General features: G+C 32.3%; 1 protein-coding gene across 1 annotated transcript in view; it reads right to left on the bottom strand.

Moving 5' to 3' along the window:
* The window catches only part of LOC129217391 (dehydrogenase/reductase SDR family member 7-like), a 50695-nt gene extending 27752 nt beyond the window's left edge, over positions 1–22943 (bottom strand). Inside the window, exons 1-2 of the mRNA XM_054851688.1 lie at positions 22808–22943; positions 1622–1784 (exon numbers count right to left, since the gene is read on the bottom strand). Coding sequence (XP_054707663.1) covers positions 1622–1751 — 130 coding nt within the window. The 5' untranslated portion in view covers positions 1752–1784; positions 22808–22943. The remainder of the gene's footprint in view (positions 1–1621; positions 1785–22807) is intronic.
* Positions 22944–26361: the final 3418 nt, after the last annotated feature.

The raw sequence follows: 26361 nt of genomic DNA, 5'->3' as shown, positions 1-26361 counted from the left end.
GGAGAAAGCTTGCATTGGCACAAATTTTATAGTTTTTGCAGTACGTTGTTAACAAAGTAAATCAGCTATCAAAACTCCCATTTCAACAATTGGAATCGTAATCCATCATTCAGTGGATACCAATTCATCAGAGCCAAGCTGTACTACGTATTCCATCGTGTCAACACTCTGAATGATATAATTGCAACAACAGTAATAGAGCATTAATATATTTAAACTGTCCACATCATTAAATAAACGTTTTTAGCAACACATTAAATTTCCTAAAGCACACTGTGCTTAAAAATTGCTACATAAGTCGTAGATCCAATATTTTTGCAACAGAACAGTTGCAGGTTTCTCTGAATGACTTGAAAGTACATCGGGAGTGGATTAAGATCTTTTCAGGGAGAAACGCTTCAATCTTTCTTCAGAACGTTTTGAGGACTTAGCTTAAGCATCTTTTCTGTTCATTACACTCTAAATATCTTGGAATTTCGTTAGGTGTTCTTTAAGAACTGGAACTGTTAAGTTCTGCAGATCATTTTCAATCAAGTCAATGGCAGAAAACTGTTAAAAATTTGGCTACAGGGATTATAACTGCATAATAAAATTAAATATTCAAACAAGGGCATTCATGGCAATCGTAGACTAACTTCATAGTTGTGAAATAAACCAAAATATTTTATGAAGACAACGTATCTTAACTTAAATAAGTATGTATAGACAGTTTATAGAAATATTTCATTTCCATTATGTGAGAAAATGCGAACTTTCAAAACAACTATCAGTACAACTGTTTCCGAGCTAACAGCTGAATAAGGTAGTGAAAATGTAAGTCAGTAACAATGTATCCAAGGATCTTGTTCTCGATATAAAAGAACTCTTGAGTCCAAAATCTCTTTATTATAACGTAACAAGGAGGACAAACGAGCTGATGTCTGCATCACATGACTTCCTTTTACTCCAATTTAATATCATTTCCCCATTATTGGCAATTTTAATGTGATTCAATTGTTTACTCTCTAAATATCACAATCAGTGGACAAATTGAAACCAAATTTAAAAAGAAAAAAAAATCGCCAAATTTGTCGCCAAGTTGGTGACAAAACTTGGCGACCAAAAGACTGGCGATATATCGCCAAGTGTCCGACAAATTATAATATAACTTGAGTTTACATCGAAATTAACAATGATTTCCCCCGAAAAAGGGACAAAAGACCCCCTAGGAACATCCGAATGCAACGAAAAGAGAAGGTGCACAACTAGATCCCACTAGGAGTCAACGTACCAAATTTCAACTTTCTAGGACATACCGTTTTTGAGTTATGCGAAATACATACACACATACGCACATACATACGTACATACGGACGTCACTAGAAAATTCGTTGTAATTAACTCGGGGGTCGTCAAAAGGGATATTTCGGGTGTCTGTACGTTCCTAGGCATATATCCACGTGTAATCGAGTCGGAAAAAAAAAAACTCAGCATTCATTCCGGCGTGAGAAAAATGGAAATTAAGGCTGATTTTTGAGTGAAATTTTTTTCGCGAATACAATACTTCCTTTTTCGTAAAAAGAAGTAAAAAGGATGGATGAAAGAGAGAAAAAAAATATTTTGAGTAGAAATAAATACTTACATATTGGCCGTCCAAATTTTTCAGCAAATGCAAGAATAAGGTCGCAGTCAGTGAGCAGGAAGTACCATGCAATAAGAAGTATCAAAGTTACCCAAATGGCTGATACAATAAATTCCAAAAGTGGAATCATCTCCGAAGCATCGGGGTTTCTGTTTTACCAAACCTACCAAGATTGTTAGCATTGACATTGATTAAAAGCAGTGTGAAAATAAAAAACATATTTCAGTATTATAAGAAGTCATGTAATGTTTCTCCTTCATTATAAGCTCTAACCATATTTATATCAACCATAAAAACCTGCTGTTAGCACACTTAAATGTACTCATTATGAACTAATATTATTTACTAATGAACCAATTTAAGCATTACACACAAGTTGAATCCTGGTTCAAAATTAAAAGCCTCTCGCGCTTGGACAAAAAACGTATAATTTCTGGAAAAGCTAAAAAAAAAGCACTTTTTTCATTAGTGATCTTTTAAAGCAAGTTTATGTTATTGAAATATTTTCTTCATACATTTCAAATATATGTGTCAAAAACAGTTCCAGAATAAACTTTCATTGTACGTGGAACATAAAACTTGAAACATTTCAAAGTTTCAAAACTAGCATTCCTTCGCTTTTTCAAAAATAAACGAGAAATCGTAAGTGTTCTGTTTTAAACAATAAGTTTTTCTGAAGAGTCAACACTTTTTCTTAAATTAAACACCAAACTTCTTCATAAAGTAAAAATCTATCTGCTATTCCTCGTTTATAAGTAAGTGTTCCTTTTGATTTTTTGATTCGGAATTTGAAAAAAAATATGAGATATTTTAAGTGTTAGCATAAAATATTAATAAATGAAAAAAATAAATAAAAGAAAAAAGCGCTAAAATGTACACAGTGAGAAGATTCATCTTTAAAAAATTATGTTTTTCTTCATGCTCCTTGTTTCAAAAGTATACTCAAGCATTAAAATCTTGCAGTGTAACAATTGAAACGTTGGATGAATAAGACGTGTAAAACATAACTTGCATCAATGTACAGGGGTGCCCATCCCCCCAAGCTCAATGGCGCAAATTCCCCCCCAAAATTTTTCTCGCTTTCGAATCGGGTTAAGCAAAAATTTTGAAAATATCTAATTTCCAGTCGAATTCCGGGGGGGGGGGGGGAGCGCTAACAAATACCATTTGAACTTAAATATTGTTGGATTGTTCCGCCTCGCTTTCGCAAAATTTGCAACGTGGACCTTGAGTAAACAAGTTTTGGAGACCTCTGAGTTTTACTGCACCTTTTTTTTTTCAAAGGTATGAATAATTACAGGGAGAATGGATTCAACTTTCTGTTTAGGGATGGAGTGATTACTAGATGTATGCAATATGAACCTTGAAACAGAAATATAATAGTCAGTTAGCTAGAAAGTACGGGGGGGGGGTCTCCCCCGAAATATTTTAGAAAATGTATTTTTAAAACCAGTTTTAGACGATCTCTGGTGATGTTTGGGGGATAAAAGGTTTGATGGCCTCTTTCCGGTAATTTTTCAATATTGAAACTTCAAAAACGCAATTGTAAATAGTCTACCGTTGTGGGAGAAAGGCAGGTTCGGGGGCTCTCCTCCGATAAGTTTTCAAAGACGCAGTTTTTGACTATCTGTGGTAATGTTAGGGAAAAAAGAGATTCGGGGGCTCGCCCCCGGAAAATTTTCGTGATAAAAGTCTTTAAAACCATATTTTAGGCTATCTATGGTTAGGGGACAGGCAGTTTTCTGAAATTGATCCTCTAATATTACAATTGTAGCCGACCTTTGTGATGTTAAGAAAAAGAGTTTTTGGAAGCTCTCCCGGAATTTTCTCGAAATTGAAGCCCTAAATTGAAATTTAAGACGATCTTTAATAATGTTGACGAAAGTGGCGCTCCACTTAAATTTTCGAACCTGTAGCTTTACGTAAAAACGCAGTTTTGATAGATCTTGATCAGGGCCGTCACTAGGTCAAAAAACTGGGAGGGGGGGGGGTACACATTTGGCCGCCCCTTAATTGTTTAAAACGCATGTTCCAATATGCAGAGAGAGAGAGATTTAGCTTCTGGTTTAGCAGGGATAGTCATTTTACTGGACCTTAATACAAGCAATATAAATTTAATTGTAAGGAGAATATTCAATCAGAAATAGGGGGTGTCGAAGTGCTACCTCCTGGAATTTTTTCGAAATTGAAGATATAAAAACGCAGCTTTAGAATATATTTTAAGTTGGGGAGGAAGTAAGTAGAGAGGAGGTCCAATATATCCAATAATTTTTACAGAAATTTTGGTTCCCAAAACACAATCGTACGTTATATTTGATTATGAGAGGCGGTCCGGGGGTTCTCCCCCGGCAATTTTTCAAGGTTTTTAGTTGAAAAACTCGGATTTAGACGATCTATGGTGATGTTACAGGAGGAAGAGACTCGAAGTCATCCCCTGATAAATTTTCAAACTTCTTCAAACTGCAAGCACGTAATTGTGAATTATTTCTGATTGCGACAGGTAAAGGGGGGTCCGGGGCTCTCCCCCGGGAAAAATTTGAAAATTGCAGTTCGAAAAATGCAGTTTTAGACGATTTATAGTGATATTAAGGAGAATAGAGATTCGAACGGCATCCCTCCAAAAGTTTTTGAAAATGAAAGCTTTAAAATGTGGTTGTTGACTTTTTTGTTAAAATGAAGTGCACCGCCAGTTTCTTGAAACTAAAGCTCCCAAAACGTAATTTAAGCTTTACCGAACTTACTTCACTTACTTCACTGAAGGAGGATTGGGGGGGGGGAGTATTGAAGGGGCTCACGCACAGAAATGTTTCGAAATTGAAGCACTGAAAACGAGATTTAAGACGTTTTTCGGTGATGTTGGCGAAAGAGAGAGAGGGGGGGGGAGCATTCTCTCTTAAAATTTCCAATCTGTAGAAAACGCTGGTTTAGAAGATTTTTGATAAGCTAATATTAATGGGTGGAGAGATTCGAAGTCCTCCCCTGAAAAATTTTCAAAATGGAAATTCAATTAACGCAATCGTAGGCGATTTTAAATACTGTTAGAGGAGTGGGGAGTTTGGGAGATCTCCCTCGAAAATTTTTCTGAAGCCTTGACAATAAAATTTTTGAGGATCTTTAGTAATATTAGGAGGAGTTCTGGTTCGAAAGACCTCAGGGAGTTTTTTTTTTTTTTTTTAGATTAAAGTCCAAAACACGAAATTTTTTCGGCCGTGAATGATGATGATTGATTAATTGAGAAGGCAATGGGTTTTAGAATGTTTTCCCGAAATTTTTTCAAGGCCTATGTTTTAAAAACTCAATTCCTGACCAGCTTTTGGGACGTAAAAAGAAAGAATTGGAGTTGTCCACCTCAGTTTGGCTACTTCCCTGTCTTCATTTTAAGTTTTAATTATTGGTAAACATAGTGTGGTAATGCTTTCTTCCTATTTTAGTTTGCCAAACACGATTATTTGCTTGGATTTTCCATCGTAAAATTGTCAATTTCCAGCCTAATATTTTTGTTTTCTTGAAACACAAGCGTCTGCGCCCCCAGAAAAAGAACTTTTAACATTTTGAACGGATGTGGTAATTTTGTGCGATACCTTAGGTCTTATTTATTCCACTTCATTTTATTTTAAATGTTCCTCCAGCATCTCTTGATTAAGCTTTGAATTACCCACGATTTTTACGTTCAAACATTTAGAACTCCTGGTGTGATCATTCATCACAATATTTTTAATCTCTCTTAGCATTAAACTGTTTTTTTTTCCCCTCTCTCTCTGTTTCAAATATATTTCTGCGACCCAGGCATTTTTCTCCACTAAGCAACGATTTTCAGAACAATATTTTTCATCAAAAAAAAAATACATATGGGGAATGTTTCGGCGGCCCCTATGAAGCCATCCTATTTATTTATCTATTTTTTTTTTAAACTGAAGAACCATGAAGCATGGTTTTGTATAACCAGGGCAGCCGAGAGAAAAGCCGTGCACCATGTTAGTTTTTTCGCCGGTTCTCCCTCCTATTATGCTAATTTTACTCATGCACAACACTTGAGTTTGAGCCAGGTCCATAGTTTCCGCTTAAGCAGACATACCCACTCTGTGGCCTAGTGAATAGTGCACTGAATACTATTTTTTGCGTTAAAAATGTTTGAAACTCACATTTCCGCGGCCCTTACTTTGACAATCTGATTAAAAGAGAATCATGGATGTTCCTAAATGGTATTTTAACATTACTTTTTCCATTTAAATTTTACTACAAAAATGCTTTTTGTCACTATTATTTCAGTTGTTCATTTGTATTTACTATTTTATTTTTTAAAACAACGAAGAGTTTTTCCTTTTTCTTCGTTTGTTACATCTCTAAAAGGAAATTGGCGGCTCCCCTTATTAAAAACTGGGGGGGGGGGTAGCACCCCCCCCCCCCTTGGCTTTGGCCCTGATTTTGATAATGTTAGTCGAAGGTGAGTTTCAGTGCCATTCAACCGGCAGTTTTTCGAAATATATACTCCAAAACGCAATTTAAGGATTCTCTTAGATTATGTTAAGAAGAGAGGGGGGAATCAGGGGTTCTTTCTTATAAATTTTTCAAAATTGCAGTTCTAGAAACGCAGATTTAGATGACTCTTGATGATAAAGATGGTGTTATTCGGGCGTTACAGTGAAGGGCGTTCTCCTGAAAGTTTTCCAAAATTGAAGTTACATAGTCAAAAAGGATGGATAGCACACAGATGTGGCAGATATCCTTCGTAAATCCTTAAAAATGGATTCAGCTATTCAGCACACATGGAAAATCAGAACTCGAGAATTTTAACGATTCAAATATTCTTCTATGCATATCAGATACCTTCTATGCTTCCATCGGCGAAAACCAACATCATTGAAAGTTTTAATAAAAATCATCAATTGAAGAATTGAACCAGCCCATTTAAAAATGGTAGAGAAGATGATAGTAAATTGAAATGAAAAAGTCTACACAAACTTAAGCTAGTTTATGAAAAAACTCTAGTAATTGTCGATTAGAGGGATTAAAAATATGTTTTTCGCAAACTTCAAAACTAGTTCTTAACGATTGTCAAGGTGCAAATGAATCAATGAAAGACAAGTGCATAGTGGTCAGAATTATTACAAACAATAAACTAAGGAGAGGAGAAAACTTTTTATTTTAGTCATTTTTGATCTTTCTCTCCCTCTCATCACTGTCACACATATTCATCATGCATAATTGTTCTACTTCAGAAGATTTATAATAAATTAAATAGGAAGCAAATCGTCTGATCAAGCTTTGAAACGGGCACAAACTCCATCCCGTCTCTGACGTTCCCTTTATTGAAAAGAGACACGGGTATTAAATTTTGGTAAAAGTACGTGAAAAAAGTATTACTTATGCATGTATTTCTTGTAGAATAAGATTAAATATTTTTTCCTTCCAAAAACCAAAAATTTCATGTTCTAAAGAAAATCAAAACTTCTGGAAAAAAATCCCCCCCAAAAATTTTGATGGCGCAACTTGCGCCATAATCCCCCCCTGTGGGCACCCCTGTCAATGTATTTCATCTGTATAATGTATTTCATCAATGTCTTTTCATCTGTATAGTGAAAGTATTATTAGATTGCTGTTGTCTTGCATGTATGGATTTCTATCGCACATGTTTATAGCAACTAGCGAAAAAAAGAGATAGATAAACACGCACAAATTGGAGTGTTTCTAAGTTAATTACAGGCAACTGACTTTAGGGTACTTTTGAACCTCAATTTCTCTATTTTGAACCGTCCGCTCATATTTTGATAATACATATTACTGTGTTTGTTGGTTGGTTGCGTAGTTTTGGTGCTACCCCCACGAAAATTTTTGAAGAACTAAGTGCAAAAAATGAAATGTAGAGTGTAAAATTGGTCAATCGAAAACATTAAAAGTTTTTTTTATTTTTGCAGTCACATAAGGAATTTTATGTATCTAGATTTTAAAAAGTCTAATAATACATTAAAAGGAAAGTAAGTCAAAAATTTTCAACCACTACCATAATCATGTGCTTACAAGCAATACATTACGATACGTTTCTCAGCCTTTTTCATATCACTATTTTTTCTCCTTCTCTCTCTCTATTTCCCTTTTAGCTAACGGGAGAACCACAATACATATAGTGACCCCGGCGTTCAAACCAGTGAGTAAAAAAATATATCTCCAAAACAAAGTTTGTGGTCTCATAATTGCTAATAATGGGGTTGTTTCCATCAGTCAAAAGTACTACTTTTAGTCACTGAATTTGATAGAATGAGCAAAAAAATAACATGGAGCTTAGAAAATATTTTATTTTCAAAACCTTCAATTTTTAGTTAATTTTTTAAAATGTCAGACTTTTCAAACGAGGCGGGATCTTTATTACGTCAAAGGGATGTACTTTGGCGCTACTGAACTAACGCGCTGAATGTTTACGCTTGCTCTCTACCGCGTTACGAGGTCATGATAATTCAGAAGCGAATTAAATATTGCGCTCTGCGCTAATAGCATCAGTGAATGGCATTTCATCACTTGTATTGTCATGTGCAGAAACGTAAAAAATGAGAGTGCACTGATAAAAATATTTTTTTTTAAATATTAAACTTTGTCAAATTATTTAAAAAATGGTCAGATCATATGCTTTTAAGCATGCTCTTTCAAAAAAAAAAAAAAAAAGTTTTAAAAATTTCAGAAGCGTTCCCATCTAGATAGTAGTAGTAGCAATCATCAAGCACTAAAAATCTCGTTACAAGCACAGATTTGCAATAAAACTCTCAGACGCGTGTTTCATGTTTAAGCAGAAATTTTTAATGGCTAAGTGAAAGTAATGTCTGTTTTGCGTTTGGAGGAGAGATTCTATTAACCTTGTAAAATATGTCTTTATAATTACTTATTTTTCAAAACCTGTATCATCGTACTTCTCTGCATAAAATCTGTTCTCGACTCAAATGTAATCTTTTGTGGTTCAACGACGCGATATTTGGGATTATCCATCCACTATAATATTAAAACCTGTTCGCGTCTGTCTGTCTGTCTGTCTGAAGATCTATCTTCTCGAGAACCGCTGCGAATCGAGAGTCAAATGAGATACCGATCAATTCGAAATTTTCCAAAGAAAACAATAGGACCAATTTCGTAACTGTGCGGCTTTAATTAGCAGAGATATTAATTAAAACGTTAATTAACATAACGTTATTCAGGAATTTTTATTTCTTTCCTGTTGCCATTTTGCATATGGGTGAGCAAGTAAAATTCTAATCATTCTTTTAAAAGAGATTTTTTTGGCTGCTGTCCAAATCTTAAAACAACGTTTCCATCTAGAATTTTTATTTTAAATTAGTTTAAAATTGGTTGCACTATTCGGACATAGCCTTTATTTTATCGTCTGTCTTTTTTTTTTAATTTTTACATTCAACGTTCTTAACTTTTTTCAGCATAGGAAAGTTGTTTCTTTAGCTATCTTTATTGATTGTAGTGTAAGTTTATTATTCGCCGGCTTCATATTTTGGTACATTTAGGAGATGTGACTAATTATGTTTATTTTGTTGGACCTTTTCCCGTCACATGGGTGAGTTTTCGAATTGTAATAACTCTCTTTTTCCTTCCTGTTTCTATTTTTGAAATACAGTTTGTATCGTTAAAAGAACATGTTAAATTAAGATTGTTTGGATTTCTTTAAGTGAAACAGAGTTGAACAAAAATATTGTTTTTAAGGATTTTAACTAAAGCTTAATTCGAATCTGATGACTTGGTATTAAATTAATGCTGATTGGTATTTATAAAGCCTTGGTGCTTTAGTTTCACGTAAGCAACCAAAAAGTATGAGTCATTTTATGTAAAAAGCTGGTCTTAATTGTACATACAAATGTTTCAGGTATATAGTCTATCAGATTTCATTCAGTTTTAAGTGAGCACAGATTATAATTGATAATGCATATATTTTCATCTTTTGTGCTAACTGAAAATACTCATAACTTGCATTATTAATAACTATGATTAACTTTAAAGAGATTTTTGCCAAAAATATGCTCTACTGGTGTTTTGCAAACCTTGCATTACGCATATTTATTTACTCCTTAGCGCTTTAGAAACTAATGTCAGAGTAATACAAAAACATCAATTGGACATCTCTTTCATTTTTTAAGTAGCCCGTGCAACGCCGGGCACGCAGCTAGTACTCATTAAAATTTGTATTTTTTTTATTTGAATTGTTCTTCTTTATTTGAAAAATAAATTAAACTAGGTAATTATGAAGGGTAAAATGTTAGGAGAAGCAAATTAACTACGAGAATTACCATTAAAGTAGTAACTTCCAAACTACAATACGCTCATATATAAAAAATACAACTGTTATAAATAACAATTAAAAAATGCAATTACTTACTGTAATTAAATACGAAACATCCAAACTACAGCTTGCATTGAGCACGATCTAACTCTCAAAAAACCTACTGCTTCATACAACGAAATAATAACTAAAATTTCTACTCTCTACAATCTTTGCAAATCTACTGAATTGGTATTCTACTCCAGCGAAAAGTGTAACCTTTACCTTCACGGAGTTCAATAGAAGTCAGACTAGATCTTTCCAAGGTCCAATCCTTTTTTGCACCAATTTCACCAGCACGCGTTGAGTCCAGTTTGCTTCTTCCCAGAGGGTTCAACCGACATTGAAGGATGGTTGACCAGAGAAAGTCACTTAGGCTTCATTGAGATTGTATATCGTTAGCAATAATCTCTATCAAGGCTTGTGAACCTTTCGACCGTTGATTTCAACACACCTGCCGAAGCTAAGGTTAAACTGTGATTCGTATTTTCTAGAAAGTAAATACATTTTTGCTAAATGCTAGCATGCATATGCTACGATTTGCAGGGCTTCGCTAAGACAGAGGCATGTGAGTCAACTGTCAAAGACTCAGAGAAAAAGCCCCCCTCTCCCAAATTCCAACTTTAAATCATATATTTCTGATTTAATGTTCCATTATACTTTTTTTTAACACGCTTTTATTAGCTTCATCTATATGTATGCAAGTATCTATCTATCTGTGTCAGAAATGAAATCCGGTAGCTCAAATTGCACCTACTTCTTGTGATCGGATTCCTTTGAAATATGGTATGTGACCTCCGACCTGATGACAGTTCAATAATCTACATTCAAATTAATTAATTAACTATTAATTATTTGTTTATTCTTATTTCAAGCAGCAATTTTTCATAAATCTACTAATATGAAGGCGAAAAAATGCTCCTTTTATAGTATTGTAAAACAAGAAGAAAAAAAACCCCTAATTTTTCTGTGTCACACAATATTTGCTCCAATGTTTCTATATAATTAAAACGTGCACTAGAACTGTTTTTAACTAATTTTAAATTAAAATGTAGTTGAGCAATCAATTGAAAATTCATTATTGACCACGGTGATTGTTGGACAACGCTTTTATTAAATTTTATCTCAAATTGTTAAAGCAAGCCTTCACTTGATAGCGCATCTAATGAAGCCTTGGTTAAAGTAATACTAGCTGCGTGCCCGGCGTTGCACGGGCTACCTAAAAAATGTAAGAGCAGTCCAGTTGATGCTTTTATAGTACACTGACACTAGTTTCTAACGCGTTAAGGAATAAATAAATGCGCGTAAAGCAAGGTTTGCAAAACACCAGTAAAACATATTTTTGCCAAAACACCTCATCAACGTTAATAATCGTTATCAATGATACAAGTTATGAGTACATTTTCAGTCAGCACAAAAGGGGAAAATATATGCATTATCAACTATAATCTTTACTCACGTTAAACTGAATTACATCTGATAGACTATATCGGAAATATTTATGCACAATAACAATCCGCTTTTTACATAAAATAGTCTACTACCCGGCGTTGCCCGGGTGTTTATTAATGCAACATACTGCATTAATAAACACCTATCACGTGGTCACGTGGTCATCACTATACACGTCGAAAACCTAATTTTATTTCTTTATATTCGAGAAAAAAAATTGCAACAGATGTTTCTTTTCAATGATTTTCTTCACGCTGTAAATTTTAATAAAAGCGTTCATCCGGAAAGTTGAGTTGAAGCACTGAATAATAATTTGAATGGAGGAAAGCCTTCGAAAAATATGGATTTTATTTTGAAATCTAAGAGTCATAATTAATAATTTTTAATTGATATCTCCGCTAATTATTATCGGAGGATTATGTTACACATTCGTGACTGAGATTGATTAGCTGGATTAGACAATTTCAAATATGTAAATAGACGATTTACCCCCTCCCCCCGTTTCACTGACATTTCAAATCCCCCCCCCTTAATATATCAAAAGGTACGACTGAAACTTAAAAACGGGGGGGGGGGGGATTTTGTGTCGGTGAAACTGGGGAGACACCAAAGAGACAACACCCAACACCCCACGTTTTCTTTTTTTACATTAAAGTTAATTTTTTGATTAATTATTTTATAACACTTTACATCCAAAGATCATGTTTTACCTTTTAGCTATTATTCACATTGCTATAAAAGCGAGTTTTTTTCATTTTTTTTTTTTTTTTTTTTGAGCTCTTATTTTTATTAAATAATTTATTTTTCAACAATTTTCTCTCGCCTTCAATTTTCTCATGCAATAGCCAACTTTGGGCCAGGTTAATAATTCCTTTTAAATATTTTTAATAACTATTCTTTCTTAATTTTTGATAAGTACACAAATACTTCAGAAGTTTTTCTTTCGTTGTATGCCAATATATGCAACAACCCAATTCAAATTTTCTTCCTTTAGACAGTTAAAAAAAGTATTGAAAATGTGTCGCTAAGTTACGCGCCAAGTAAAGCCATCCTATGGGTTCATAACCAAATATGTCGCACATTTATGATTCAATTGGCTCCGAATTTTGCACTCTCATCACATGACACAAAGAGAGAGAGAGAGAAAAAAAAAGAAACAAAGAAAGAAAAATAATACCATATGAAAATTCAAGTTTCAATCATGTTTTCCAGCAGTTTTAACAATGAAAGGGTATTTGGCCTTATTAGGAACACGAATCTCCAATAAGGCCAACTCTGAAAAATGCCAAAAAATTCTGTCAAACTAAAAAAATGAAAAATATCTTTACTGTCAATATGAAACAACAAACTACATTTGATAAACAAAAAAACATTATCGAAAATTCTATATTTCTTTTAATGGAAAGGAGAAAGACCAATCGTGAGGCTGAAGTTGAGCACAACTTGTGATCCTGTGCTGCATATGCAGCTCAGAATCACATCCTCCTCCCGATCCTTCAGTATTTTAACTTAATAAGGATATCGGAACCCTAATATAGCCAATGACCTTCTTGGGCTACAATCTACTTTTCTAGGGATTTCAAATCACCGGAGAAAGTGACAGTTCACAGCGACATTTTTCTTTTCGAATTCATCATTTGGATTTCTAGAAGCACAAAAACTTTTTTTTTATGTTGGTAAACTACAGTCAACCACAAAAAGCCAAATGCACTGTAAAATTCGATCAAGTAATTTTAACTAGATTTTTTTTTGTTATAAATACTGGCTATTGATAGCAAACTGCTTGTTTATAGTGCTTTATTATCAGTTAGGCTTTCTGATGACGATCACGATCAATTTTTGCTATCCTACGTAGAAAAATGGGAAGCTGACCTTATTGTTCTGCTTGGCCTCATTTGGCGCCTCTCTGAAGAAAAAAATATTTTTCGTGAGCCAAATATATAATTTACTCGACGCAAAATCATTAAAAATAAATAATGAACAAGGAAGAAATGTAAGAGCTGTATTGGTCTGTCGCTGTCGGAAAACTAATAAAGCTCTCCCTTGAACTCCATGCAAGAAAATTTAATATTTTCATATAAGTAGGATCCATTACAGTGGCAGATACAAGGGGTTATGGGGGGTCATGACCCCTCTAAACCGTTGACGATAGTAACCATCCACATTGTGTTCAAACACTTTTTGAACAAATAGTAAACGGTTTCAGTTGTATTCTTCAATTAATTGATTATTTTTGAAAGTAAATTATTCCTGACCGATTTGGTGCTTTTTATAGACAACCAAGCAGTCTCAGAAATTTTTCGCATGTTCTTCGTTGGTTCGTTGGTTCCTTCATGGGGGAAGGCATTCTTCAGCATGACCCCCCTCCCCAAATGGCTGTCTGTATCCGCCCCTGATTCATTAAGATGCTTCACGGCTTTCAAATTTCGTTATAGTGCAGTGATGTAACAACTAATACCAAATTTAAATAAAGATAATGATTAGTTGCAGTTACTTCCTCAAAATTCATTTGAAGGTCATATTATTAATGAAGTGTCTTGGCCTGTGTGACAAGAAAGAAACTATCTTTTTCCTTCCTTTCGATTTCGTATTTAACGTATTGCTTTTGCCTTAAAAACCGTTATTAAATATCATTTTTTGATTAAGGATAAACGAAATATTCATCATGAAACGATGCTTCCGTAAAACATTAAAATATTTAAACACCAAAAGTAAGTGAATGTACTAAATCTCGTATTAAAGAGGAAAAGTCTGTGACCTTGAAAAATGGTCTTTAAAATGACCCTGCCATTAAACAATTTAAACAATAAGTAAAACACTGAAACTTATTCTTCGCGAAAAGAATTAGGGCGAAGAGAGTCCTTGAAACAAAGAATGAAGACGAAAAGAAAATACTGCATCATGATGTTGCCTTAGGGTCCTGTTTTGCAATGTCATATACGCTACCTATTTGACGACTTCAGGGACATAATTGTATGCTCTTCTGTTGAATTGCGTAGCAGGTGTGCAAGAGACTTTGTTGGGCACAATTCAAACTAAAAATCCACTACGATTACTCGGCATATTTTTATTTTCTTCGTCCTTTATTATTTCTATTTGAAAATACTTAAATAAATAAATTACTCATTGGAGTTTAAGGAGAATTTCCCTTTTGAAAACTCAATTTGCAACTCTTCTGCAATCGTTAAATTTTAATTTTTGCTCAAAACGTCGTACATGCCACATTTATTTGAAAATTTGATATTACTACTAGTTTTCATCGATTCTTTTTAATACCATTTTATGCAGCTTTTCTTAAACCGTGGGTCGAGACTTTTGAGAAGAGATAAAAGGTTACTAATTCTTGCTCTAAGGTCGTGACCGTGATCGCAGAACCCTGATGCTCATATAAAGAGAAAATTTCAGTAAGACATATAAAGTCAATGACCCATTTGTCGAAATTCTTTTATTTTCTTTATTTCATGAAATATAGTTTTTTTACCCAAGTCGATTCATAACTGTAACACTTGCAGTGTTCAATCACGGAAACATGGCGCCCGGAGCAGACATTCCATGGAGGACTCTCTTATGTATTATGTTGCTCACGATAAGGAAGTTAAAGCATTACAAAATTAAATTACGAAAATGATATGCATATATTTGGGTACATATATGTTAAACTACTATGATGTAGTTAAACAACAGAGTATTTACTCTTTTTTTTTAATTCCCAGTTAAATGTTGAACAACGTTCTTAAACTATTGACCTGTAAAATTAATCTTGTTGTGATTCCTACATCATAACTTTTAGATTCCTTAATTTTGTTTTCATTAAACACGGAAGCACATTTATTTAATAAAGTTTACAAATTTGAGCTCCCTTTCCGATTGGCACCTGCATTAGGGTGTCCCCCTAAAAAAAAGTAGATTTTTCAAGCCGCAGGTCCTCTTATATTTTCCCCTTTCGGATTGTAAAAAAAAAGTTTCAAATGATTTGAATGATGGCAAAACGTGCTGACTTGCGCCGAAAAGTGAGAACCAGCCCTGTGTACTAGGGTGGGTCGAAAAAAACTTTTTTTTTCGATGATGAATAGTGCGGAAAAGGGGCCATTGGTAGAGCGAAGTTCACAAACAAATTTGAATTTTTTCTGACAATTTCTTGATCTGCAGCAATTGGGTTGAATTTTAGCCAAAATGCTGTTTTTCGATGTTTTTAGCAAAAGTAGTTTTAAATCAATATTTTTCTGTTTTCGATACGCACGAATAGTGCGGAGAAGTTGCTATTGGTGGCACTAAATTAACATTGAAAATATTGATATAATTCCTTCCGTTGTCACAAATCCATAGAAGTTAAGGAAATTTCCGCTTTTTTAAACGTTTTTTAAATTCTGTCAAAATGTTAAAAGTGTTTTTGTTATAATTATCTGAAATAATTATGTTGTTTGACACATAAGATGCATTTTTAGACATTTCACTGTAATACCTGTATATTTATTTTATATGGTTATCTTTATTTGAGTTTTGTAAGAAACTTTTTGATTGAAAAATCATGGTCACTTAATCTTAATCTCATTAAAACTTTGGAACTCTTATTTATGTTAAATTAATAGTAAGCATTCAGTGTCTCCTGCTCTCTATTCTTTTTGCCTTATTTACCTTAACTAAACCATGCTTAAACTAAAAAGAAAAAATTAAAAGTAAACTGTAAGGAAAAAATTAACACTTAAACTTTACAGTAAACTTAAACTGTAAAGAAAAAATTAAAAGACAGCGTAAACAAATAGAGAATTTTCTTAACAACTTGTTTTTATTACAGATTTTTTTTTGACAATTATTACTTTATACTGAATTTTTCTTGACAATTTATGTTTTATTGCTGCAATTTCTTGATAAGTGGTGCTTTATTTAAGTTGTTTCCCCATTTTACTCATATCTGTAAATTGCTTTTCAACAAGCTTGACTTCAAATATTTACTTGAAAAAAAAATCATCAGCACTAAATTCTCCTATTACACTTTAATTTCATGTTCCCTGACAAACCGCGAAATTTGCTCCATGGCCAATTTTCCTACCCTCATACACAAAATAGCTAATGATCGAGTAACGCTCCTGACGTCGTCAACAATGTAATTCGCGCATCGGCATGATAATTTGATAATAAGTTTTGGTAGTGTTTAACATGCAGGGAAGGGCTTTATTGTGACAAGGTACAACTGGATCCGATAACTTAACTTTTTTACTGGTAAGACTGTCATTTCAAGGGAATGAAGGAACGAAAAAGTGGTCAGCTATGAACGCTATCTACTGGAGTTTAGGGTTAATCCACTGGAGTTAGGGTTAAAATTTCAACCATCAAAATATCACCAAACAGGCAATTGCTTCGCTCAAATGTAGATGCAATTTTTATCCGTCATATCTTGACGGACGATTTTCCAGTTGAAGAGTGATACTCATTCATGAAATAAAACGCATTGCGAACAACCAAAATTTCCGTACTCAACATTTTTTTTCCCTTTCTTTTATCGGGCCTCATGTACATGACATATTTTACACGGGTTGCAGTATAAACATTAATCAAAATTAATTTGCTTTATGGTCAAATCGTTCTTTTATAATGCCGTTGAAGTCATCTACCAAACGGTCGTTTTCAGGGCCAAACCAATTTAGTATTGCTCACGAAAAAGGGAAAAAGTGTTTTTTTCCGGATATACTTGCATAAAAATACGTTTATAGCACGGTTTGTTAAGTTTCTCCACTGCCCTGACCGGGAAATGACCAGACCACTCACAAAAGCTGAACGGACAACGGATTGAGAGAGAGAATGGATGAATCTGGTGTCGGGGGGGGGGGGGAGGGGGGACAAAGCTGGGGGAGGGCATAATGATAATGTATATCCCCTCGCTATATGGCGCCTGTCGAGAGATAATAAAAAGGTACGATATAACCGGGGCTGTTAAAAATGATGATTAAACTAACATTATAGTTATAAGATATAGTTTAAGTAAAATGACACAACGTGTATAAAGTACAAATAAAAGCATTTAAAAGAGCTTAAAAAAACTCAGCAAACATCTGTTTCCCGGGGCTGTTTTGATAACCCCAAAATGGCTGTTTACTGAGTTTTTTAACTCTCTTTAAATGCTTTTATTTGTACTTTATATACGTTGTGTCATTTTACTTATTCCACAGTAAAAGTTTTCGATTGCTTTTTTACAACATATAGTTTATTCTTGTATTAAGACGCATTTTGAATAAAAGCTTCAAAAGAAAATTTTCTTACCAATTTTTTTTTTTTTTTTTTTAATAATGCAAAAAAAAAAAAAAAAAAAAAAAAAAACAATTAAAATTATTCCTGTGATGTTTAGTAAAACAAGAATTCAAACAATTATAACTGAAAATGCAGCGAATTCAGAAAAATTAACTGTATTTCTGTTGTATGTATTGGCTAAAAATGAAATGTGTAGAATTTTGAGGAATGTTACAAGATATTTATAACTTAAGTGATCTCAAAATTAGAACGAAGTTTTACAGTCGATGCTCGTTATAACGAATCCTGTCGTCCAAACGAAATCGGTCACTATAATGAGAGGTCTTTATAACGTATTGCATTTTATTTAGTCTTTTTTTTTAATGCAGGAATAGTTTTTCAAAATTATGCTTCTGTTCAAAAGATAATTAAGAAACAAAAAACATAGTTACATTTAAAAAAATATTTTGCTTTTTTCTTTCTCGTTTTCAATTTTATGCTGAAATACTGTCCATATATTACACATACAACTTAAAAATAATACGTTTAACGACGATATAAATTGAAAATCAGTCATTTTATAATTAGACAGATATTATAGTTTTTTTTAATTTAAAATTTTTTCCGAGTTTATTTTCTCCTATTGCATAGATATTATAGAAGCGTTGCACTTTCTTTTTCCAAAAAATATAATTCGTAATGTCTGCGGTTTTCACCATTTATTTGTTCCATGGAATAGGGAACGGGACTTCCTGCATCGGTCTCTATAACGGAAGGGTCGCAGTAAAAGGGGGTCGTTATAAAGAGCGTTAACTATTACGTAAAAGGCGCGATATAACGAGGAGTTACTAATAATTTAGACGTTACGAACGAGCCCGTTGTTATTACAGTTAGTGTCTCATATTTATTTCTTGTTATAGACATTAGTTAATCGGCAATAAAGCCTACTCTTGATATATCTGTAGTACACTGTATACTCTATCACGAAAGCTGATCAATGATCAGGTATTTCAGTCGAATATCATATCGCACCCCAGCAATGAAAGTGACACAATTCAAAATGTAGAGAAAACAAACTAAATATTAATTTAAAATATAAAATTACGCTCTTTTTTTTTTCCACAAAACTCGCACAAAGTTAGCTTACATAACTGTTGCGTGGTGGAGTAAAAACAATATAAATAATAATGACACATAAATTTCATAACTTAGAGGAATAATTTTCGAACTTTAAGTTAATTAAGTAGTAAGTTAATTTAGACAACAAAAACTAACCAGTAAACATCATATTATAATTTTTTGTGCGTATTGTTGTAGTATTTGAGACTTAATTGCTTAAAATTACTACTGTGTAAAACCTTGATTTTCTCCAATGCTGTTGTTCTTTTGAGTTGTTTCACTTTTTTTACCAGGGTGCGATATATCCTCCTATTAGATTCAACTCCCAGAAAATACCTAGAATTGAACACCTTATCGTGTTAAGCCACGAGTCAGTTCAAAGAATTCTACAGTAATGATTTCCCATTACTTGGCGCGATTGATTTTAATGATGTAAAAACATATTATCGTGTTGAAAACAATATCCCATAAGAAATAAATGCAGTGAGAAAGAGGGAAATGTTTTGCACGATCCGTCCAGCTCTAATGCATGTATTTAAACTGTTGTAAATATTTTCAAAAATTCACACACGCCAATGACGAAATTTCTTTCGATTAGGATAGATCTCAAGCAAAACAAAGCTGATATAAATTGAAAGCGGAAAAATAACATGTCTTTCTTCTCTTATTTTTTATTTTATTCAGAAGCTCACAAGTGATTTTATTGTTTTCAATTATTATTATTATTATTATTATTATTATTATTATTATTATTATTATTATTATTATTATTACTATGATAATTACTATCGCTGTTATTATCATTACAATCATCATCATTATTAGTCTCATCATCATCATCAGCAGCATCATTATTACTATTACTATTTATTTTATTGTATTGATATTGTTGTTATTATTACTATCATAATAATAATAATAATAATGATTATTATTATTATTATTATTATTATTTTATTAATTTTTTCTTATAATTATTATTATTATATTTGGCTTCTTCTGCTGTGTTTTGGAGTACCTTAGTTCTACATAACAATCAAATTCCTTTCCTCCAGAACTCCTCCTATTTACAAAAAAATGCACCATCTATTATACTTGAATATAGATGGGTTTTTTTTCTTTAACCAGTGAAAAATTTTAGGATTATTCGTTCCATTTTTTTTTTTTTTTTTTTTGCATTGCAGCCAATTTTAGATTGTATTAGTGAAATAGCTATTTAACTCACTACATTACTGCATATACTTTTTAATTTTTCACCCTAGATTAATCTCTTTTTTCTGATGTTAAACTACTATTATAACTTGTAGAAAAAGAATAAACAGGGCTGTGTTTAGTGTCCCACCCTTTTTCTTTGCGTTTCAACATCTTTCGACGTGAAAACATTCTTCTTGGAGCTAGAACACGAATATATTTTTTAGTTACTTTTGTTCAAAAATGTACGTTTACACATTTAAAATTGTATTTCATTAATTGTGAAAAAATGTAATTTAATATTTAAGGAATTCAAACTTTCATCTAAAATATTTCCGGGAAAATTCTTCTTCAAAATGAAAAAAGAAGAGGAAAATCGAATTAAAAACCATCATAAATGATTCCTGACGAATGATGTACCAAATTTTATGACTTTATTGAAATCACATTATGTAAAAAGTGCACATGCGCCAAAATGACCGAAAATACAACACAAAATCGGAATCAGTTATAAAAAATTAATTAAGAATAAAGTGAAAAGAAGTGAAAGAAGTAAAATACCACTGTCGAAAAATATTTCTCTTTTCCCTTTAAACACGAAACTATGAATACAGGAAAAAGACTCAAAATGGCTTGCAGCAAACGAAACAACATCGCTAACAATAAGAAAAACGACGTTATAAATGGACTAATTTCGAAATAACTTGCAGACGCGTTTCGGGGTCTCAATGAATACCCTTTTCAATGCAGAAAAGTCAGCTTTTGGAAGGGAAGTCATTTGACATTACAACGTTGATCACCTTGCTGTTACTTAGTAGAACAAAGGTTTTGTTCGTTTCACTAAACCTATATTTTTGTTAAATCTTTAGGTGTTGATGGGGTTGTTTTCCGAAATTTTAAAAGTATTTTTTTTTTCTGAAAGGGCATGCTTAAAAACATAGGATGTAACCATTTTTTATATAATTTGACAAAATTAAATATTTTTAAACAATTATTTTAAACGGTGCAATTCTATTGTTTACGCTTCTGCAAATGACATCACAAGTGATGAAATGCCATTCACTGATGCCATTAGCGCAAAGTGGAATATTTAATTCGCTTCTTTACTCACGTGTACTTTTCTCCGCACGCACCCCACCTCTTAGCCGTAGGCCTTAGGTTCCAATTACTCACGTGTACTGGCAGCGATATGGTTGATAGCAATTAGCAAGCGTAGAAAGCAATATTTCATTCGCTACTGAATTATCAAAAGCTGGAAACGCGGTAGATTGCAAGCAGACTGTAAACATTCAGTGCGTCAGTTGAGATGCGCCAAAGTACATCACTTGTAACGTCATAAAGACCACGCCTTATTTTCAAAATCGTCCATTTAAAAAAATAATTAAAAATTAATCGTTGAGAAAAAATCAAAATTTTTTCTCGCTCCATGTTTTTTTTTTTTTCTTCTTCTTCTTCTTTTTTGCTTATTCGATCAATATCAGTGACTAAAAGTTGTACTTTTGACCGAAGGAAACAACCCTAATACAGACGTGATAATCGACTTGCAAAGTTAGAATAAAAATTTAAGTTCCTCTTACGTAAAAAATAATAATAATAATAATAATAAGTAAATAAATAAAAGAATATAAAAAAGAAAGAAAGAAAAAAAAATCTAATCGTTTGGTAGGAGAATAAAAAGCGTACAAAATGTTTTGGATACAAAGTAAGAAATTTACGTGAAAATCAAGCTAATACCAGAAAAAACACCTAACATTCGGTATCAATTGAAGCGAAGAAGCACTTTAGCGTCAGGCACTTGCGCGTTATTGGCAGTGAAAATTGTTATTAAAATTGATATTGAAGAAAAAAGCTAAATCGAGAATGAGTTTTTGAGCAATTATGAATTGCTATTACCTTTACTTGACGAAAGTTGATGTTGCTCTGATTTTTCAGACCGCCTTGACAACGGTTACTTTTACTATTTATTTAGAGAGCGAGATTTTTGTCGTGGTAGTTACAAATTGTCTGCGAGTTCATTATATTCGTACTTTTTCAGGGCTTAACTAAAGCGAACTTTACATTAAAAAGGTTTCTTTTTTTTTCTTTTTTTTTTTAGTAAAAAATTTAGTTTTTTCAGGGAAAAGCACCTATATAGGTGAAGTTAACGAGTAAAACCTCATCTAAATACAAAATTTTCAGACTGCTAATTCCCAACATCTAAGATTGATATGAAATAAAAATACATAACATTATGCGCTGTAAATAATTTTTATGGGAAGTGTACTGGTGAATATCGGCCACAAAATATGTATCTATACTACCACATCCTAATCACCAATATTTTTATTGATATGTCTCGCATTACCTATTTTTGAAAATCACCAGTCACAATATGAAGGGTGTAAATTTTCTTGGCCATTTCTATTCCATTTTATTTGTAGGAACACGAAACTCAATGAGTAGGGTCCTATCTCAATTCATGATTGCGAAAAACATAATTTGAATTCAAGACGGTAAAATTCAAACGAATGCTAGATTTTTTTTTTTTTTTGTTGTTGTTGTTGTTTTTTTTTTTTTTTTTTAATGAAATTTTATTTTCATGCACATCAGCGGCACATTGTTATGCAACTAATATATGTTTCGGTCCTTTCCTCTTATATTTAATTCCATTTAAAGTAAGAGACAGCTTTTGAAATATCGACGAAAATATATAACAATGTAAACATCAACTAACTATATTCAAAATATTTCAAAATAATTTTCGGCTAGTATCGTAATTATATTAATTAAAACATATTTCATAATTTAAAAATAAATTATTTCTTAGTTATTGAACTAATAGAGCTACATTAAAACTCGAAAAACAAAGCCATACATTTAACTGCTCAAGAAACGGAAAATGAGAAACTCACCAGGTGACGAGATGCTCCGAGATAAATGGAACAAGTGACAATTTTTAAGGTTCTTTAAATCACCTTCTAAGAATAAACACGCCGATTGAAGGAGGGAGGAGCTTTTGCGAAGACTTGAAATTCTACTTTCATTGTAACTGTGATTGACGGAGAGTGGCTGCTCAAGAGAAGAGGAAAAAATTACTAGGAGAGAATATATACCGAATATGAAAGTGTATTTGTTTTGCGAGGCGGTTTTTGAAATAGCTGCGTTACATTTTATCTTCTTCCAAGATGTTGTTTCGGTTCCATGCAGGGGGATGAAAAATCACAGTAGGTCACTGCGACTTCCCGAAAATGTCCTAATGCCTCAAATTTTGTCTGACGATTTGGCAAATTTGGGGACATAATTGCAGTTTTCAGATGCCCGAATGTCCCTTTTCATTTGATGTATTTTTGTGTGCATACCCGTTTTTATCATTCGGAAAAATTAGGAGTTCAATTCGGCCCCTGATTCCGTGTGTGCTACGTCCTTTCCCCCAATTTTTATATATTAGGGGAATGTGGAGCAAAGTGAAATGGTTGAAATATTTACTCTGCTTTTAGCACCACCTATCTGGTAATATTTTAACTATGTAGTATCACATGTAGTCTATTCCAGTCAAGAACAAGTTATCTCTGAAACTGCAGAAATATGATAAAACAAGCAAATTTAGATAATTGATACTAATATTGCTATATTTTGTTGTAACTCTTTTTTTTTTGGGATAAAGTTCTTGTTATTAACACTTTTAACGCTAATTTGAGATCTACTAATATTTGGTGCAGTATTTATTTACTTAATCTTTAGCTTATTTGCATTTTAATAGCTTTCTGCAATAAGTGCATGCGGGGCAAATTGGACGGGACAAAGTGAAATGGCCCATTTCATTTACTTATTCAATCCAAAATTAAATCACTTATGCATTCTTTTATTAATTAATTCGTTTATATTCCTTCATTTAATAATTCCCCTATTTATTCATGTATCCAATAATTTTCTTATTTATTCCCTATTTTATTCACTCATTTATTTTTCTCCTGTATTAATTAAATAATTCATTTATTGCTTTATTGTTTCATACTAATTTCATTTATTCATTAATTTTTTTATTTACTTATTCATTTGATAAAAATTTTTTTTAGTAATCAAATAAAAAATGTTTCATTAGGAAAATACTTTATTTTTTTCTCTTTATTCCATAGAAAAAAAAGTGAAAATTTTCCACTTTTTTTTTGAAGGTACAAATTTACTGTATAAAAAATAATGTTTCAATGCAATTTTGTTAGAAAATACATAGTTCTTTTTTTATGAAATGTAATTTTCAAAACAGATACCCATTTTAAAAAAAGTAAGTAATTTTAAGTACTTCCCTTTGCTCCACATTCCCCCTACATCTGGGAAATTAAACAGTCACAGAAGTATCAAATATTGAACAAAACACCCTTCAAAACATTTTCTTGTTTGAAAAGCATATTTGAGGCATTATACAGTAAATTACCGCCCTTAAGCTACATGCAATATACCGATAGCCTGGTCATCTCATTCAGAGACTGCAGTTTTGTCCTTGTTATGAACTCATCAGTTTGGAATAGTGAATAGCATAGCTGATGCAGAGGGAGGCGATCCAAAATAAAAGATAGGACATCATTCAACGGTCCAGTAAAAGCAATAACCAATTCGTAATTGCTCAGAAAAAAAAACTTTATTTTTTTTTTTTCTTTTTCTTTTTTTCACAACTATCGTTTTCTACAGACATTTTCAGCCAACTTTTCAATCCTTGTTAAGCGCAATTTCAACACCAGTAGACACTTTTATCCGGCACAAACTATGCTGGTTTCAAATACTGAAGTAAAATGTTTTCGAAGTTTAAAGTAAAATATTTGGAAGAATCTGTCAAATTTAATTCAAAATACTGATCTCAATGTATAGTTTATTTTCTTCTTTAAAAATTGATTTTGAGATTGAATTTCAGGCGAAAAAAACGTCGCCTATTCTCTAAAGTTTTACTGCACACACTAACAGCTTTTAGCTAACTAGAGACTAAAAATAAGCAAACCTTGATTGGATTCTAAGGAAACAGGTCATTTATATCACGTATGCATATGCATACATCTGAGACAATCTCAATTTACGTATTAGGTTGCTTAAATTAATTGATAATGTTTCTGATTGCTTGTTTGAAATTTTTTCATTTCAAACTGAATTATCATTAATATTAGTTGTCATTGCTATCGAAAGAGAAGAAGAGAATTTTTAAATTAAATTTCATGTTTTTTTTTCCTTTTGTGTGTGGCAGACGAGTAAATCTAAGGATAAGACACTGCTTGAAAAGTTGGAAACATTTTTGGAATGATGAGAAGACTCTTACATATCAATTTCTTGTTGAAATGAGTATCTGAAAACTAACTACTTCGTATGGCATTATCAGCATTTTACAAAACTTAGATCATGGTCCCACTGAATTCCACTACGCAGTATTCAGTAAAGACGTAAGTATTCAGTGGGGCCATGCTTAGATTTATGAGCCATTTTGAATTTCTATGGTGACAACTTCTTTGTTTTCTCAAATGTTGTATACACCGTAATTTCATAGCTGTCTTCTTCACGTGAAAACACATTTTAAACTAATTATTAAGGTAAACTGAACTATTGCAATCTATTGTATGAACATGTAGGTCATTTTTCGATAAAGTTTAAACTTTTTGTTGAATGAAGAATTCCAAGTTAGCCCACATAGTCAATGATGGGGTACTTGTGAACCAAATATCTGGGGCACATGAGAACAGTTCACATATCCTCTACATAATATTGATATTAGCTTAAGATATTATACGTTTTAAAAAAGTGTAAACATTTTTTTTTCTATAATCATATTCACAAATTTATTGTTAATTAATTTTTGAAAAAAATTAATTTTTTTGTGTATTTTATTTTATTTTTTTTTTCATGAAATAGTTGATCAACAATTTAGGGCTTTAGAACAACTGTGGAAAATAACAAATACACAAAAAATTTAAATTTAATTAAAAACTTAAATTTTAAATCACTTTAAATGCATTATCTAGCTTTGTATGAATCCTAAAAGCATTTTATAGTAAGCATAGTCTTTATGTAATAAAATATTCATCGTACTTCGTAGTGTTATAAAAAAAATTTCCAAGTGAGAAGAACATGTTACGTTTTTTTTAATTTGACAGTGAGCAGGGTTATTGGGAAAAATTTCTTTTCTCTTACTATTTCGTTACTGTACAATTTAAACAGACACGGAAAAGGTAATAGACCCTTCAATGTTTTCAACACATTCGTATACATTTTATTTTAAAAAGTTTTCATTGAAATGTGATAATTATCTTTTTAAAAAAATCTTGGTCATTTGTGCCTCCTAGAACCCATAGAGTCCGTAGGAACACATGTGTACATTTGAAGACTTTTTTAATAGCGTTGTAAAGTAAAAAATATTCTTTTTTTCAAGAAATCTCTAAAAAATATGTGACACAATGAAAATGTTATGCAATCATTGGGACATTTTAGC

Source organism: Uloborus diversus, chromosome 2 (assembly GCF_026930045.1).
Source record: "Uloborus diversus isolate 005 chromosome 2, Udiv.v.3.1, whole genome shotgun sequence".
Lineage (NCBI taxonomy): Eukaryota > Metazoa > Arthropoda > Arachnida > Araneae > Uloboridae > Uloborus > Uloborus diversus.
Note: the sequence above shows the minus strand (reverse complement) of the source record. Positions and strands in the feature narration are given on the sequence as shown.